Below are 14,062 nucleotides of genomic sequence, written 5' to 3'. Positions count from 1 at the left end.
ATGGGGTATGGTGTCACCACACATCTTGGGTTTCATTTGAGCCAGACCTTTTATTGTTCCTGGTCATTAGTTTTTCCTGTATCCCACACTGGCTATTCTAAACTTTTAACATTCCTGTCAAACCTATGCCTAGCCCTGCTACTTTCAGCTGATGACTCCCCTCTAGCTCCAGATCTCTTAAGGGATCACCCACATTCTATCACATCTCCCTCTTTAACGTATTTCCTATCCATTCCCACTGCCATGTGTTGGTTTGGACCCTAATCACAGCTTACTTGCCAGTGAGAGACAAATTTATCTACTGAACAGTCTTCCTGCTCCTTGTACACACTCCAGTAACCCTTCATGTTGCAACTAGTATGATCTTTCCAAAATGAAAATTTAAGCATGTTATTTTGAAATATTTCAGTGAAAGCCCCATAGAAGCATTCCATTTCCCCTGGTATGTGTTTTGGCACTTTACCCCCTTGGCCCTTACTTTTCCTTCTAGTCTCTTCTCCTTCCACTATCCCATATGTGTCCAGCCAGGCCCATCTACCTGTCTTCTGAACCTGCCACTAACACATTCTGTTCCCTTCTACCTGGAGTGCCTTCTCCCTCATCCATCATTCAGCCCTGCCCAGATCTCCACTTTCTGAAAAGTCTTTCCTTAACTTTGTTTCTGTAAATAAATCCCTTCTCCTCTCTGCTCCTACAATGCCTTTGTTATCTGTTATAGCAATTGCCACTCCGCTGCAGAAAATTTGCAGAAAATTCATCCCCTTTGTTAAAATGTGATTAAAGACACATTCCTAGTACCTTTCACAGTGTCCTGACATAAGGTAGGTGTTTAATAATTGTTAATGAGCCTCAGCTTCCTCATGTGTGAAAAGAGGTTTAGTGTCTTGCCCAAGGTTATCCAACTAGTAAGTTATGGAGTAGGAACTGATGCCAAATTCTGTTCATTTCCCACCCTTAAATCATCTATTTGGAGATCAGTGTAGGATCACCTAGAGTAGAATAGGGATGTTGGAAGTGAAAAAAGTATAACCTATTTGTTTATCTATTCCCTCTTACTAGCACTTTTAAAAGCCCATTCTCTCCCTTTTTCTCTCTAAGGTGTATGGCTGGGGTTACAATGGCAATGGTCAGCTGGGCTTGGGAAACAATGTCAATCAGCTCACCCCTGTGAGAGTGGCAGCTTTGCACAGCGTGTGTGTGAACCAGGTACGTGTGGTGGACTCTTGGCTGCTAGTCTACATCTGTCTTCCCTGCTCTGACTTGTAGGAATATTGGAAATTTACTGTTCAATAAATCTTTTCAAATAATATCCTGTGCCTGCATCTTCCACATTTAATATTATATCCTCACTAAATTCTGATGATGGGAAGGAACACCATGGTGGTGGCATATCAGTTTTGACAAGTAAAAAAAGTGATTGGAAAAATTCAGTAGTCTCAGGTTTAGGCTTTTCTAATGCTCTTTTAATATTTCAGAGAATGTTAGCCCACACCTGGTGATGAATTGGCATTCTGTAGAAGCTGGCTGTAATCTTTAAGTAGATGTTTTCCCTGTCCTTCCTGTTTTCCTGTTTATGGTAACCATTTAAATTTACTTGCAGATTGTCTGCGGCTATGCACACACTCTAGCACTAACAGATGAGGGCTTGCTCTATGCCTGGGGAGCTAACACGTATGGGCAGCTGGGAACTGGCAATAAAAATAACCTGCTAAGTCCAGCGCACATCATGGTGGAGAAAGAGAGGTAACTTGGCTGTACTGTGTCTTGGGATCGTGTATGCATTGTGGTCTTGGGACTGTGTGTGCTGGAGCTGTAGTGTTTGGCTTTGTAACTCTTCTGTTTATTAACATTCTCATTTTGAACAAAGAGTTTAAGTACCAACTAGAATGAACATGAAGTTGATGTGATTCTTGTGCAGCTTTCTAAAATAACTTCCTGAGTGACAGGCATTAATGCGCCCTGGTATAATTCCTACAGACTTCTTGTTGCCCATTTAATGGGGAAATAAAATAGGGTCTGTCACCATGTTGAAATTCAAAGTGAAATAGGATCTGTCACCATGCTGAAGTACAAACTTTTCCTTTGAGCCAACTGAAACAACTTTTAAATAAGTAAAATCTATCCTTGAAAGGACATTATATATTTAAATGGTGATTTGATATAATGTGTGTTACTGGAATAGATGCTTAATGTTTATTCAGCCAAATTGTGAGGTCTAACCTACTACGTTTTAGAATGTTGACTTCTGATTCTGGCACTCTGCCTAAGGAGCAGGCTGAGAAGTATAGTAACTTCGGCTTGATGTCCATTTGGGTTGGGGTGTTCAGAGTTCATGACCCCTAGACCAGGGTTTATCAGCCTAATGAGTGTTATGAGGTCTGGTAGTGGGTGAGAGAAAAAGTTGTATTTGTAAGAAAATCATACATTGAAGACAGTAATTTTTTTGCTATGGTTTAAGCCCCTATAACTGTCAGGACATTTTGTCAGAGTCCACTTTTCTTATTTATTTTGGTTTCTATTTCTTTTTTCCAAGTTTTCCTCAACAGTTATGTATTATTTATCTTAGAAAGAGGTTAGAATGAGAAGTGGGGCACCCAGAAAGAGGGAAACACAGTACTCTTCCTCCAGTCTTTTGGTTTTGTCTATAGGACATGATAGCTAATGTCTTTTGACCTTGAGCCATTTTTTGAGGTGTTCCAAGCATGAACTTTTTGTTTACCTTGTGTGATGTGTTGTGGGCTTCTGTAATATAGAAGTGACACATCCATTTTTCTTTAAAATTTTCAGGGTAGTAGAGATTGCAGCCTGCCACTCTGCCCATACATCTGCTGCCAAAACCCAGGGCGGGCATGTGTACATGTGGGGCCAGTGCCGGGGCCAGTCAGTGGTTCTGCCTCACCTCACCCACCTCTCCTGCACGGACGATGTGTTTGCCTGCTTTGCCACTCCTGCTGTCTCCTGGCGTCTCCTATCTGTAGGTAAGAAAGCTCAGGGCTGCTTCTACCCAGGAAGAATGGTCCTATCAGCTTACCTGTTTTCCTGCATATTTCCTGGTTGTGTGCTTTTTTAAACATTCTAGAATGTTTTATTTTTCATTAAATTTACTATCTTTCCCCAAATTAGATTTGCATAATAAACTTTGTTATTATGTTATAAAACATTATATGGATTATTTTCTCCCCTTAAGTGCTTTCATTTTAATTGAGGTGAAATTCATATACATAAAATTAACCATTTTAAAGTGTACAATTCAGACACAGTGTCATGCAGCCACCAAGATATCAAGTTCTAAAATAGTTTCATTATCTTAAAAGAAAACTCTATACCTATTAAGTAGTCACTCTCTATTTCCCTTTCCCCCTAGCCACTGGCCAATCTGATTTTTATTTTATGCATTTACTTAGTTTGGATATTTCATATAAATAGCATAATACAGTATGTAACATTTTATGTCTGGCTTCTTTTACTCAGTGCTTTTGAGGCCCATTCATGTAGTATGTATCAGTACTTCATTTCTTTTTATAGCTGAATAATATTCCACTGTATGTAAATACCACATTTCATTTATCCATTTTTCTGTTGATGGGTATTTAGATAGTTTCCATCTTTTGAGTATTGTGACTAATGCTGTTATGTATATTCATGTACAAATATTTGTTTGAGTAACCTGTTCTTAAGTGCTTTTGCTGTTATACTAGATTTATTATATAATTCAATATAATTAATGAACCAAAATGAATTTTAAAGAAACTGAAGAACATGTGGTTTTTAAGGTGATGTGTTACCCTTATTTTCTTTCTCTCTTTTTCTTTCAACCAATCTCAAATACTTTTATTTTAGAAGGGCATCAAAACAGTGGTATTATAAAGGGTCGTTGAATTCAGGGTGATTTTTGGTTACATAATATGTCCATATTCTGAATATTGTTTTCTTCAAGAGTTCATTATTGATTGAAAGTATTAAGATGGCATAAAGCTGAGTAGCCATTAAAAGAGATTTCAATCTTTTTATTTTGTTTATTGTTAATGTCTCCCTTTTTTGCCAATGTATTTCTTCTAAGTTATTCTTTTGTTAATATGAAGAGGAAATAAATAGGTCATGATGCCTCGTGTTTGAAAATTAATGTAGCTCTTGACAGCCAAGGAGTTTAGGCTGCTCAGCAATTGATACTGAAGGCTAGTCTTGTAATACATATCATGCGGAGCTATGTAAGACAGCTAGAGCTGTCCCATCATCAGGTGAACAATCTTTATGGTCTTGCAGTCAAGCATATATTTAGGAAGAGTTAAGCTGCTGCTCAACTTAAAGTGAAACAAATTGAATATTTTCAGATATTTTATAATACAACAATTTTTTTTACAGTGAATATTGTGTTTAAAAAAATTTAGTTCACCATAAAAATCCTAGAAGAAAACATAAGCAGTAAAATCTCAGACATTTCTTGTAGCAATATTTTTCTGATTTATTGCCTCAGGCAAGGGAATCAAAATAAAAATAAACAAATGGGACTACATCAAACTGAAAAGCTTTTGCACAGCAGAGGAAACCATCAACAAAATGAAAAGACAACACTGAATGGTAGAACATATTCACCAGTGATATGTCCGATAAGGGATTAATATTCAAAATTTATAAAGAACTTATACAACTCAACACCAGGAAGACAACCCAATTAAGAAATGGGAAAAGGACCTGGATAGACACTTCTCCATAGAGGACATACAGATGGCCAAGATACATGAAAAAATGCTCAACGTCGCCGATCATCAGAGAAATGCAAATTAAAATTACAATGAGGTATAACTTCATACCTGCCAGAATGGCTACCATCAACAAACAACAGGTGCTGGCAAGAATGTGGAGAAAAGGGAACCCCAGTACACTGCTGGTGGGAATGCAGACTGGTGCTGCCACTGTGGAAAACAGTATGGAGTTTCCTGAAAAAATTAAAAATGGACTGCCTTTTGACCCAGTGATCCCACTTCCAGGACTATATCCTAAGAATCCTGAAACGCCAATCAGGAAGAATATATGCACCCCTATGTTCCCTGAAGCATTATTTACAATAGCCAAGATATGAAAACAGCCCATGTGCCCATCAGTAGATAAATGGATAAAAAAGCTCTAGTATATTTACACAATGAAATACTACTCAGCTGTAGAAAAAAAAAAAGAAGGATATCTTACCCTTTTCAACAGCATAGGTGGATCAGTATGCTAAACGAAAAAAGCCAGTCAGAGAAAGACAAGTACCACATTTTTCTCATGTGGAATCTAATGAATGAAATTAACAAAAGAGAGACAGACTCATAGGTAGAGAACAGACTGACAGCTGTCAGAGGGGATGGGGTTTTCTGGGCTGAGTGAAAAAGATGAAGGTATTAAGCAAAAAATAAAAATAAAATAAAGTCCCGGCCGGTGTGGCTTGGTTAGGCATCATCCCATGCACCAGGAGGTTGCCAGTTTGATTCCTGGTCAAGGGCACTTGCCCAGGTTGTGGGCTTGATCCCCAGTGGGGGGCATGCAGGTGGTAGCTGATCAGTATTGTACTCTCACATCCATGTTTCTCTTTCTCCATCTCCCTTCCACTGTCTCTCAAATTAAAAAAATCTCTAAACTGTTCTCTTAAAAAAATACAAAAAACCCCCTCAACAACCCAAAAGAAATAGATACAGACAACAGTATGGTGATTACCAGAGAGAAAGGGTGTGAGGGGAGGTAGAAGAGGGCATAGGGGGCATAAATGGTGATCAAAGGAAACTTGACGTGGGGTGCTGAACACAATACAATATACAGATGATGTATTATAGAATTATACACCTGAAACATACAATGTTAATTAATGTCACCTAGTAAATTCAATAAAAAAAAGAAAAGAAAAGAGGGGAGGGTCAAAATGGCAGTGCAGGTAAACTCAGTGCCTGCCTCCTCCCACAACCATATCACAATTACAACCAAACTACGGAACAACCATCATTCAGAACCATCTGAAATCTCGCTGAATGGAAGTCCTACAACTAGAGAATTAAAGAAGTCACACTGAGACTGGTAGGAGGGGCAGAGGCACAGAACTGGCTGGTCTGACACCCATGGGTTATATTTTTTAATTCAGAGGGATATCTTGGCTGCAGAGGTGCCCCCAGAGGAGCAAGAGCTCCCAGCCCCACAGCAGACCCCTCAGCCTAGGGTTCCAGTGTCAGGTAGACAGTCCCTACAACTACAGGCTGTAAAAACCAGCAGGGATTGTGGCTGAGTGACACAGAGACTGCTGGAGTCCCAGGCAGTTCTTCTTAAAGTGCCAGTGCACAGACCGACTTGGACTCACTCCCTCTGAATTCCATCCCTGGGATAGGAGCTTGAAAGGATCCAGGGACATGTGAGGAGGAACTAAATTGTCTGGCATCAGGGCAAGAACTGGAGAGGGAGGCAGGCAGCTTTCTCCCAGACAGAAGTGCAGGCAGAGGTCTCTCTTCCTTTGCTGAGACCTCCCTGCCATAGAGCTGACAGGCAGGCTCCATATCTGAGTCTCTATCAGCCTGGTTCACACTGTTCACCCCACCCTGGTAATTCCTTGAGATCCCGCCCCACCCAATTTACAGGCCCACCCAAGCTGTTTCCAGTGGCTTTTCCATATGAATGGCCTGCCCTGGCTCAGGCTTCAGACTGCTAAAATCTCTCAAACAAGCAGCAGCTGGCCTCCGCATGCCCCGTACCTCTTGATAAGTGGCCCCAGGCCCGGCACAAGGAGCAGCCTGCCTTGGTTCACAGCTTGGCCTCTCCTGGGCACCTCTAAGCACAACACAAGTAGCAGCTATCTGCAGATAACTCTGTAGCTCATGCTGGGTGGCCCCAGGCGGAGCACAGGCAGTAGCTGACTTTGCACCTCCTGGGAGGCCCCAGAACCAGTGCACCTGGTGGTCAGCTTCAGACCATGCCAAATTATAACCCTACCACATCTATGAGCAACACACTCAACAGGCAGACTTGGCGGGCACCAAAGCCCCACTGAAGCAAGTCCTGCTCCATAGAGTTAGCTCCTGCACAGCAGCTCTTCTGCTGTAGTGACAGCTAATCCTCACAGCTGATTGGCCTGGATGACAATCCCTCCCAGTGATGCCAACAGTAATCAAGGCTCAGCTACAACAGGACAATGCACACAGCCCACACAGGAGCACACCTAGAGTGCCCAGCTCAGGTGACAGGGGAGGCTGAGCCACTGGGCCCTACAGGACACCTACTACACAAGGCTACTCTACCAAGTCCAGGAGACATATCACCTCTACCAAATAGAAACAAACACAGGGAAGCAGCAAAAATGCAGAGACAAAGAAACATGTCATAAATGAAAGAACAGAAGAAATATCCAAAAAAAGAACTAAATGAAATGGAAGCAAGGAAACTATCAGACAGAGTTCAAAACAATGGTTATAAGGATGCTCAAGGAACTTAGTGAGAACTTCAAAAAACTTAGTGAGAACATTAACAACAGAAAAAAGGACCAATCAGAATTGAAGGCTGCACTAACTGAAATGAAGAATAACTTACAGGGAATCAAAGGTAGAGTAGAGGACGCCGAAAATCAAATCAGTGATTTGGAATATGAGGAAGCAAAAAACACCTAGAATAGCAAAAAGAAAAAAGAATCCCAAAATATGAAGTTAAGTGTACGGAGCCTCTGGGACAACTTCAAGTGTACCAACATCCTCATCATGGGGGTGCTGGAAGAAGAAGAGGGGGAGCAAGAAATGGAAAACCGATTTGAAAAAATGACAGAAAATTTCCCCTACCTGGTGAAAGAAATAGACTTACAACTCTAGGAGTGCAGAGAGTCCCAAACAAGATGAACCCAAAGAGGCCCACACCAAGACATATCATAATTAAAATGCCAAAGTTTAAAGACAGAGAATTTTAAAAGCAGCAAGAGGAAAGCAGTTAGTTACATACAAGGGAGCACCCACATGACTGTCAGCTGATTTCTCAACGGAAACTTTGCACGCCAGAAGGGAGTAGCAAGAAATATTCAAAGTGATGAAAAGCAAGGATCTACAACCAAGATTACTCTACCCAGCAAAGCTATCATTTACAATTGAAGGTCAGATAAAGAGCTTCCCAGACAAGAAAAAGCAAAAGGAGTTCACCACCACCAAACCAGTACTACATGAAATGTTAAAGGGTCTTCTTTAAGAAGAAGAAAAAGAAGAAAAAAGGAAAAAATATGAACAATAAAATGACAATAACTACATATCTATCTATCAGCAATTGAATCTAAAAGTCAAAACAAACTAACAAGCAGACCAGAAACAGACTTATAGATACAGAGAACATTTCGACGGTTGTCTGATGGGAGGGGGGTTGGGGGAATGGGTGAAAAAGGTGAAGGCATTTAGAAGAACAAATTAGTAGTTATAAGTGTAGTCATGGGGGTGTAAAATACAGCATAGGGAACGTAGTCAATAGTATTCTGATGGCTATGTGTGATGTTATATGGATATGAGATTTTTTTGGGATGATCACTTAATAAGTTTTAAAATGTCTGATCACTGTGGTGTACACCTGAAACTAATATAATATTGCATGTCAACTGTAATTGAGAATTTAAAAAATGATTTTAAAAAAACCCAAAAAAGCCTGGCCGGTCGTGGCTCAGCGGTTGAGCGTTGGCCTAGGATCCAGGCGATCGGGGTTCAATTCCCTGTGAGGGCACATGCCTGGGTTGTGGGCTCAATCAGTGACTGTCTCATCATTGATGTTTGTCTCTCTCTCTCTCTCCCTCTCTTTTCCTCTCCCTGAAATCAATAAAGATTATTTAAAAAAAAAAAAATTTAGTTCACAGAATGGGACTATTTGGCCATAATCACACATATGTGTCACAGCCAAAGCATTCGGTCCGTATCTTCAGATTCCCATATGCTACTTAACCTGGACCTATTTATAAAACGCTTCACCAGGTTTTTGCATTTTAATATCCTGAATCTGACAAGGCATCCTTTTCAGAACATCCTAACATATTTTAATGTTAAGCCTGGAAAAAGTGTGGTCATTGAATATATTTCTTAGATGACTTCTTTCCCTCTACCTATTAAGTCAGAAGTGTTTTGTTCCTCTCGGTTTATTATCTCAGCTGAGTGATAGGAAGAAAGTCACATGGTGAATTCATACCTTAGAAGAATGTTTCGTCTGTGAAAGGAGGATTATACTTGTTGCCAGAAACCAAGGGGAGGAAAGGCTTATTTCAACCCTTAGCGATTTACATGCAGAAGTGGAGGCACTGATAAGAAGCTGATTTTTGGGTGGGTGGGGTAGTAATGTAGAGTCCTGGACTTTGTCCATCTTAGTTATTTCCTCCTTTTATTCACCCGTGATCTAGGTTATAGGGTCAGGAAAAGCCTGATTTTTGAGACATTGTTGACCTTTCCCCCATAGCCAAGAGAGCTCTGCATTGTGTGTGTGTTAGGTTAAGTTAACAGGGCTTGGGCAAGTGATATTTCCTTGGGAGAGTATGATAACAAAGCTCATGGATAAGTTCATTTGTTAGGTTTCAGCCTAGGATTTAGTAGTTGTCCCTCCTCTAAGAATTGCCCTGGTAACACCAGGCTCCTGAGAGACAGCTCAGTTTTTTGATAGAGTCACCATTCTTATCTTGCGGGCAGTCACAACCTGTCTCTGTCCATATAGTTCCTTCGTTCAGTGCTGATGAGGGTCTCTGGAACTTTTTTATTTCCCTGTTAGCCTTCTACTTGTTTTCCTTTGTCCATGACTATAAAGCACAAGAAAATGTTACATGGATTTGTACAAGTGCCTTTACTTTTCTTCATAATAATACATCTACCTATATCTACCTGTAATCATAACAGCAGTTCTTCTCACCAGGCAATGAGATCACATTTTTGTAAAACTCTTCCCTTTGAGTATATACATTGTTAGTAAGTAAATTTGCTCTGTTTTAAGATAGTGTGTAAAGATTATTGTTTGTACATTAATTCTTAGGGTTAAGAGGGATGTTTAGATTCCATATACCGAGGAAAAGGGGTTTCTCTGCGTAAGAACATGACTGCTTAGCGTTACCACTTAATGGTGAGTTGTTTGTTGGGACTCCTTGAGTAGAATATAGTAACCCCTTGAAACTACCCCAAAGCGGGGTAAAGGTGTTCTTAGTGTTCCAGTCACAGAAAATTCTTAAGTTCTCAGGCCTAGAAGAGAATCACTTAAGTTTTGAACAAGTAGTTATATAATCATGGACTACCTGTAACTTTTTCTTTTTTTAAAAAAAGTATACATGTCTGAGGACTAACTTAGTATGTAATACTAGTATTTGGCCTTACCAAATATGTATTTTTTGGTAGTTTATAAACTCAGGATACTTATTTTAATACTGTGAAATTGATTTGTCAAGTAAGGCATGAACTTTTTTGAAAAAAAATGAAATGGAATTATCCATCGTGCTAATGATTATCTTTTTAAAGTCTATTAAATCTTGAGTATGTTTCCTGAGCTTTATGTATTAATAATATGTTTGTTGCCTTCAGAGCATGAAGACTTTATAACAGTTGCAGAGTCCCTGAAGAAAGAATTTGACAGTCCAGAAACTGCTGACCTAAAGTTTCGAATTGATGGGAAATATATCCATGTCCATAAAGCTGTTTTGAAAATCAGGTATTTTTGCATGAGCTTTCGACATCAATAACCTTACTTTCTTTTTACAATATCTGTTCCTTTGGTATTCCATAAAATGGGGACTGATACAAAACAGCCTTGGCAGTAGAGTGAATGAAGCAACTTAATATTTTTTCAGAAATTATCAATCCACTCATTATTGAAGAGTTTTGCATGCACACGTGTTTGCATGTGCACACATGTTCCTTTTTGAAAAAGCATGATGTAGTAATATAAGTATTTGTCTATATTGTTTTTAAATGAAGGATATTGTGAATACTTGTTTCCATGAAAAAACTTATTTACACGGTCAAAAAACCCCACAAAAGATTGTCAGGGAAAAGTGTATATATGCCCCCTTTTGCACTTAATTAAAGATTCATTTTTCTCAAGCAGAAAACTCATAGTAAGAATGCTGGTCTTCTTACCCAAGGACCAGCTAATTCCCAATTAAAGAAATGTTCTTTAGCTATATGACAGGAGTTCTTTGTAGAAATGTGAGGGAACTTTGCATTTATTACTAACTGTTTGGACTGTTGCTCACTGAGGCTGCCTTTACAGAGAATGAGACACATAAAGACAGTCCTCTGAGAATTAAATTGGCCACTTACAAGTCTTTTTGTAAATTTAGTTTAAAACCTATTTACAAAAAAACATGTTTAAGGGAATTGAAAATCCCGTATGTCATTCATTAAGGGATAAAATCTGCACCAAAGTATTAATTGAAAGATGAACTGGAGCCCTTCCCCGTGCCTTGTCCTCGCTCCTTGTGCAGCGCTAGGACCCCAGCCTCCCCCGCCTCGGTCACACTCGGGTTCAGCCTGAAGCCCAAGCCAAGGTAGATGTGTTCCATGAAGACTTTTGTACCAAAACGGAGAGCCTGCTTTGGAGCTGTTTCCCCAAGAAGATTTCTTTTAAAGGACCCAGCTCTCAATGAAGCCAACCTGAGCAATCTGAAGGCCCTGTTGGACATCCAAGTGCCTGATCCAGTCAAGGAGAAAGAGAAGGAGGAGCGGAAGAAACAGCAGGAGAAGGAAGACAAGGATGAAAAGAAAAAAGATGAAGACACAGGTCCTCCCTGTGGCCCAGTGAACTGCAATGAGAAGATTGTGATCCTGCAGCGCTTGGAGCCCGAGATCAAGGATGTCATTGAGCAGCTTAACCTGGTCACCACCTGGTTGCAGCTGCAGATACCTCGGACTGAGGATGGAAACAGTTTTGGAGTGGCTGTCCAAGAAAAGGCATTTGAGCTGATGACCGCCCTTCCCACCAAGCTGTGAAGGATTTCACACTCAGATCTCCAAATATTTCTCTGAATTGGGTGATTCCGTGACCAAAGCAGCCCAGCAGCCCCATGTGGGTGATTAGCAGCAGCTGGTGCGTGAGCTGGATGAGGCAGAGGACTGGGACGTACTGCTGATAGTCATGGAGGTCCGGAACAGTTATGCTGTGTTACATGACATCATCCGAAGGACTTTGAGAAGATCAAGAAGCCCAAGGGAGAAACAAAGGGAATGATCTATTGAAAGCCTCCTCTTGCAGGGGGGTGGGTCCAGCAGAGACCTTCCTGTCTTTGACAGGGAACTCCAGACTTTGTCCCACCTCTGCCTTTTGAGGTTTCTCCCTCACTTTGCCTTTTAGGCACAATAAATATAGTCATAATGGTTAAAAAAGTAAAAAAAAAAAAAAAAAAAAAGGCACTGGAAATGTTTCTGCCTGTGAACCTGTGGACAACCAGTCTATTCCTGTCATGTATAGTTTTCTGATGCATTTTATCTATTATTCCTTGTTTAGACACCATTTCTTTTTACTTCTCAGATGAGTAATTTCTTAGGTAAGTGCAGCCATTCTTTTCGAATTCTGAATGGATTTTGAAAATATTTTGAGTTTATTTATACTGTGTCTCATTTTAAAAGGAATGAAAAAGATTACTTTTTAAAACCTATAAGGTTTTTATACTTTAAGAAAATCTGTATTCAGAAATCAGTTCCTCATACAGGTGAATTTGTACATGTTAATACAATACAAAAAGACTCACTTGGGTTTTCCTGAATTACATGACTATCCTAGTGAATGTGTTTTATAAGTAAATTGGTAACAGGCTTGGATGGAGAGGAAAGGGGCAGGGCAAAGCAAAGAAACAAAATAGGAGTGGTGGCCATTTTGAAGATGAGTCAGAAAGAGAAGGAAAATTGTCATGTAAGATAATGGAACAATGATCAGTTTTAACTGTGATCCAGTTAACATTTAGAACAGTTTTAAGAATATGCTGATCAGTATTGTTCACGGTGGCCAAGACGTGGAGACAACCAAAATGTCCTGCGATAGAGGACTGGATAAAGAAGCTGTGGAGCATGTACACAATGGAATACTACTCGGCCATGAGAAAGGATGAAACACTGCCATTCGTAACAACATGGATGGACCTTGAGAATATTATGCTAAGTGATATAAGTCAGTCAGAAAAAGCTAAGGACCAAATGATTTTACTCATATGTGGATATAAAACTGAAACTCCTGGACACAAATAGCAGTGTGGTGGTTGCCAGAGGGAAGGGGGTGGGGTCTAAAGGGGAACTTAATATATGGTGACCGGAGAAGGTATGAATTTGGGTGGTGGGCACACAGAGCAATATACAGATCTTGTAACATAGAAACCCACACCTGAAACCTATATCATTTTATTAATCCATGTCACCCCAATAAATTTAATTAAAAAGAAAAAAAGAATATGCTGATTATATAAAACAAAAAAACCCAAAATGAATCATTTAAATGTGTTACTTTATAGTGATATGTTTGAATTCTTATTTTTGAATTTTCTTTAATTTCATTGTTTAAAATGCATTTCTGTGCATCTTTCAAAAAACAAGTGAGCAAGATGTCTTGATATGAATGGGGACCGTCAAATGGAAACATTAGTACTATAGAAGTGCTAGGTACTCCTAGGCTCTACATATAATTTTTAATATTTCATAGCACATATTCATCAAAAATGAAAGTGATGCCCTGGCCAGGTGGCTCAGTTGGAGCGTTGTCCTGTACACCAAAAGGTTGTGGGTTCAGTTCCAGGTCAGGACACATACCTAGGTTGTGGGTTTGATTCCTGGTCGGGGGTGTACAGGAGGCAACCAATCAATGTTTCTCTCTCAAAAAGCATTGATGTTTTTCTTTCTCTCTTCCACTCTCTCAAAAAATCAATAAAAACATATCCTTGGGTGAGGATTAAATAAAATGAAAGTGAGTGTACATAAAAGGCAAATATAAAAATTCTTTCACATGGAATTTTTTTTAGGGTGCTAGGTAAAGATTCATAATCCTGGTGTGTGAAAGCCCAACTATAGTAGTTAAAGATACTGTAATATTTGCTTATCTGATTCCATCACCCGAATTGACTTCCGCTGTTCTG

General features: G+C 39.7%; 1 protein-coding gene and 1 pseudogene across 6 annotated transcripts in view; both read left to right on the top strand.

Annotated features, from left to right (window-relative positions):
• Positions 1 to 14,062, top strand: part of RCBTB1 (RCC1 and BTB domain containing protein 1) — a 47,381-nt gene that overhangs the window by 26,343 nt on the left and 6,976 nt on the right. For all 6 annotated transcript variants that reach the window (XM_087814347.1, XM_016205463.2, XM_016205464.2 and 3 more), the window contains 4 exons: positions 1,099 to 1,206; positions 1,601 to 1,743; positions 2,788 to 2,978; positions 10,527 to 10,653. In XM_087814347.1, the coding sequence (XP_087670473.1) occupies positions 1,099 to 1,206; positions 1,601 to 1,743; positions 2,788 to 2,978; positions 10,527 to 10,653 (569 nt within the window). The remainder of the gene's footprint in view (positions 1 to 1,098; positions 1,207 to 1,600; positions 1,744 to 2,787; positions 2,979 to 10,526; positions 10,654 to 14,062) is intronic.
• LOC107531323 (proteasome activator complex subunit 1 pseudogene) lies at positions 11,309 to 14,062 on the top strand (annotated as a pseudogene).

This window comes from Miniopterus natalensis, chromosome 2 (genome assembly GCF_054644295.1).
Source record: "Miniopterus natalensis isolate mMinNat1 chromosome 2, mMinNat1.hap1, whole genome shotgun sequence".
NCBI classification, from domain to species: domain Eukaryota; kingdom Metazoa; phylum Chordata; class Mammalia; order Chiroptera; family Miniopteridae; genus Miniopterus; species Miniopterus natalensis.
The sequence above is the reverse complement of the archived record's forward strand: the minus strand, read 5'-3'. Positions and strand labels throughout refer to the sequence as shown.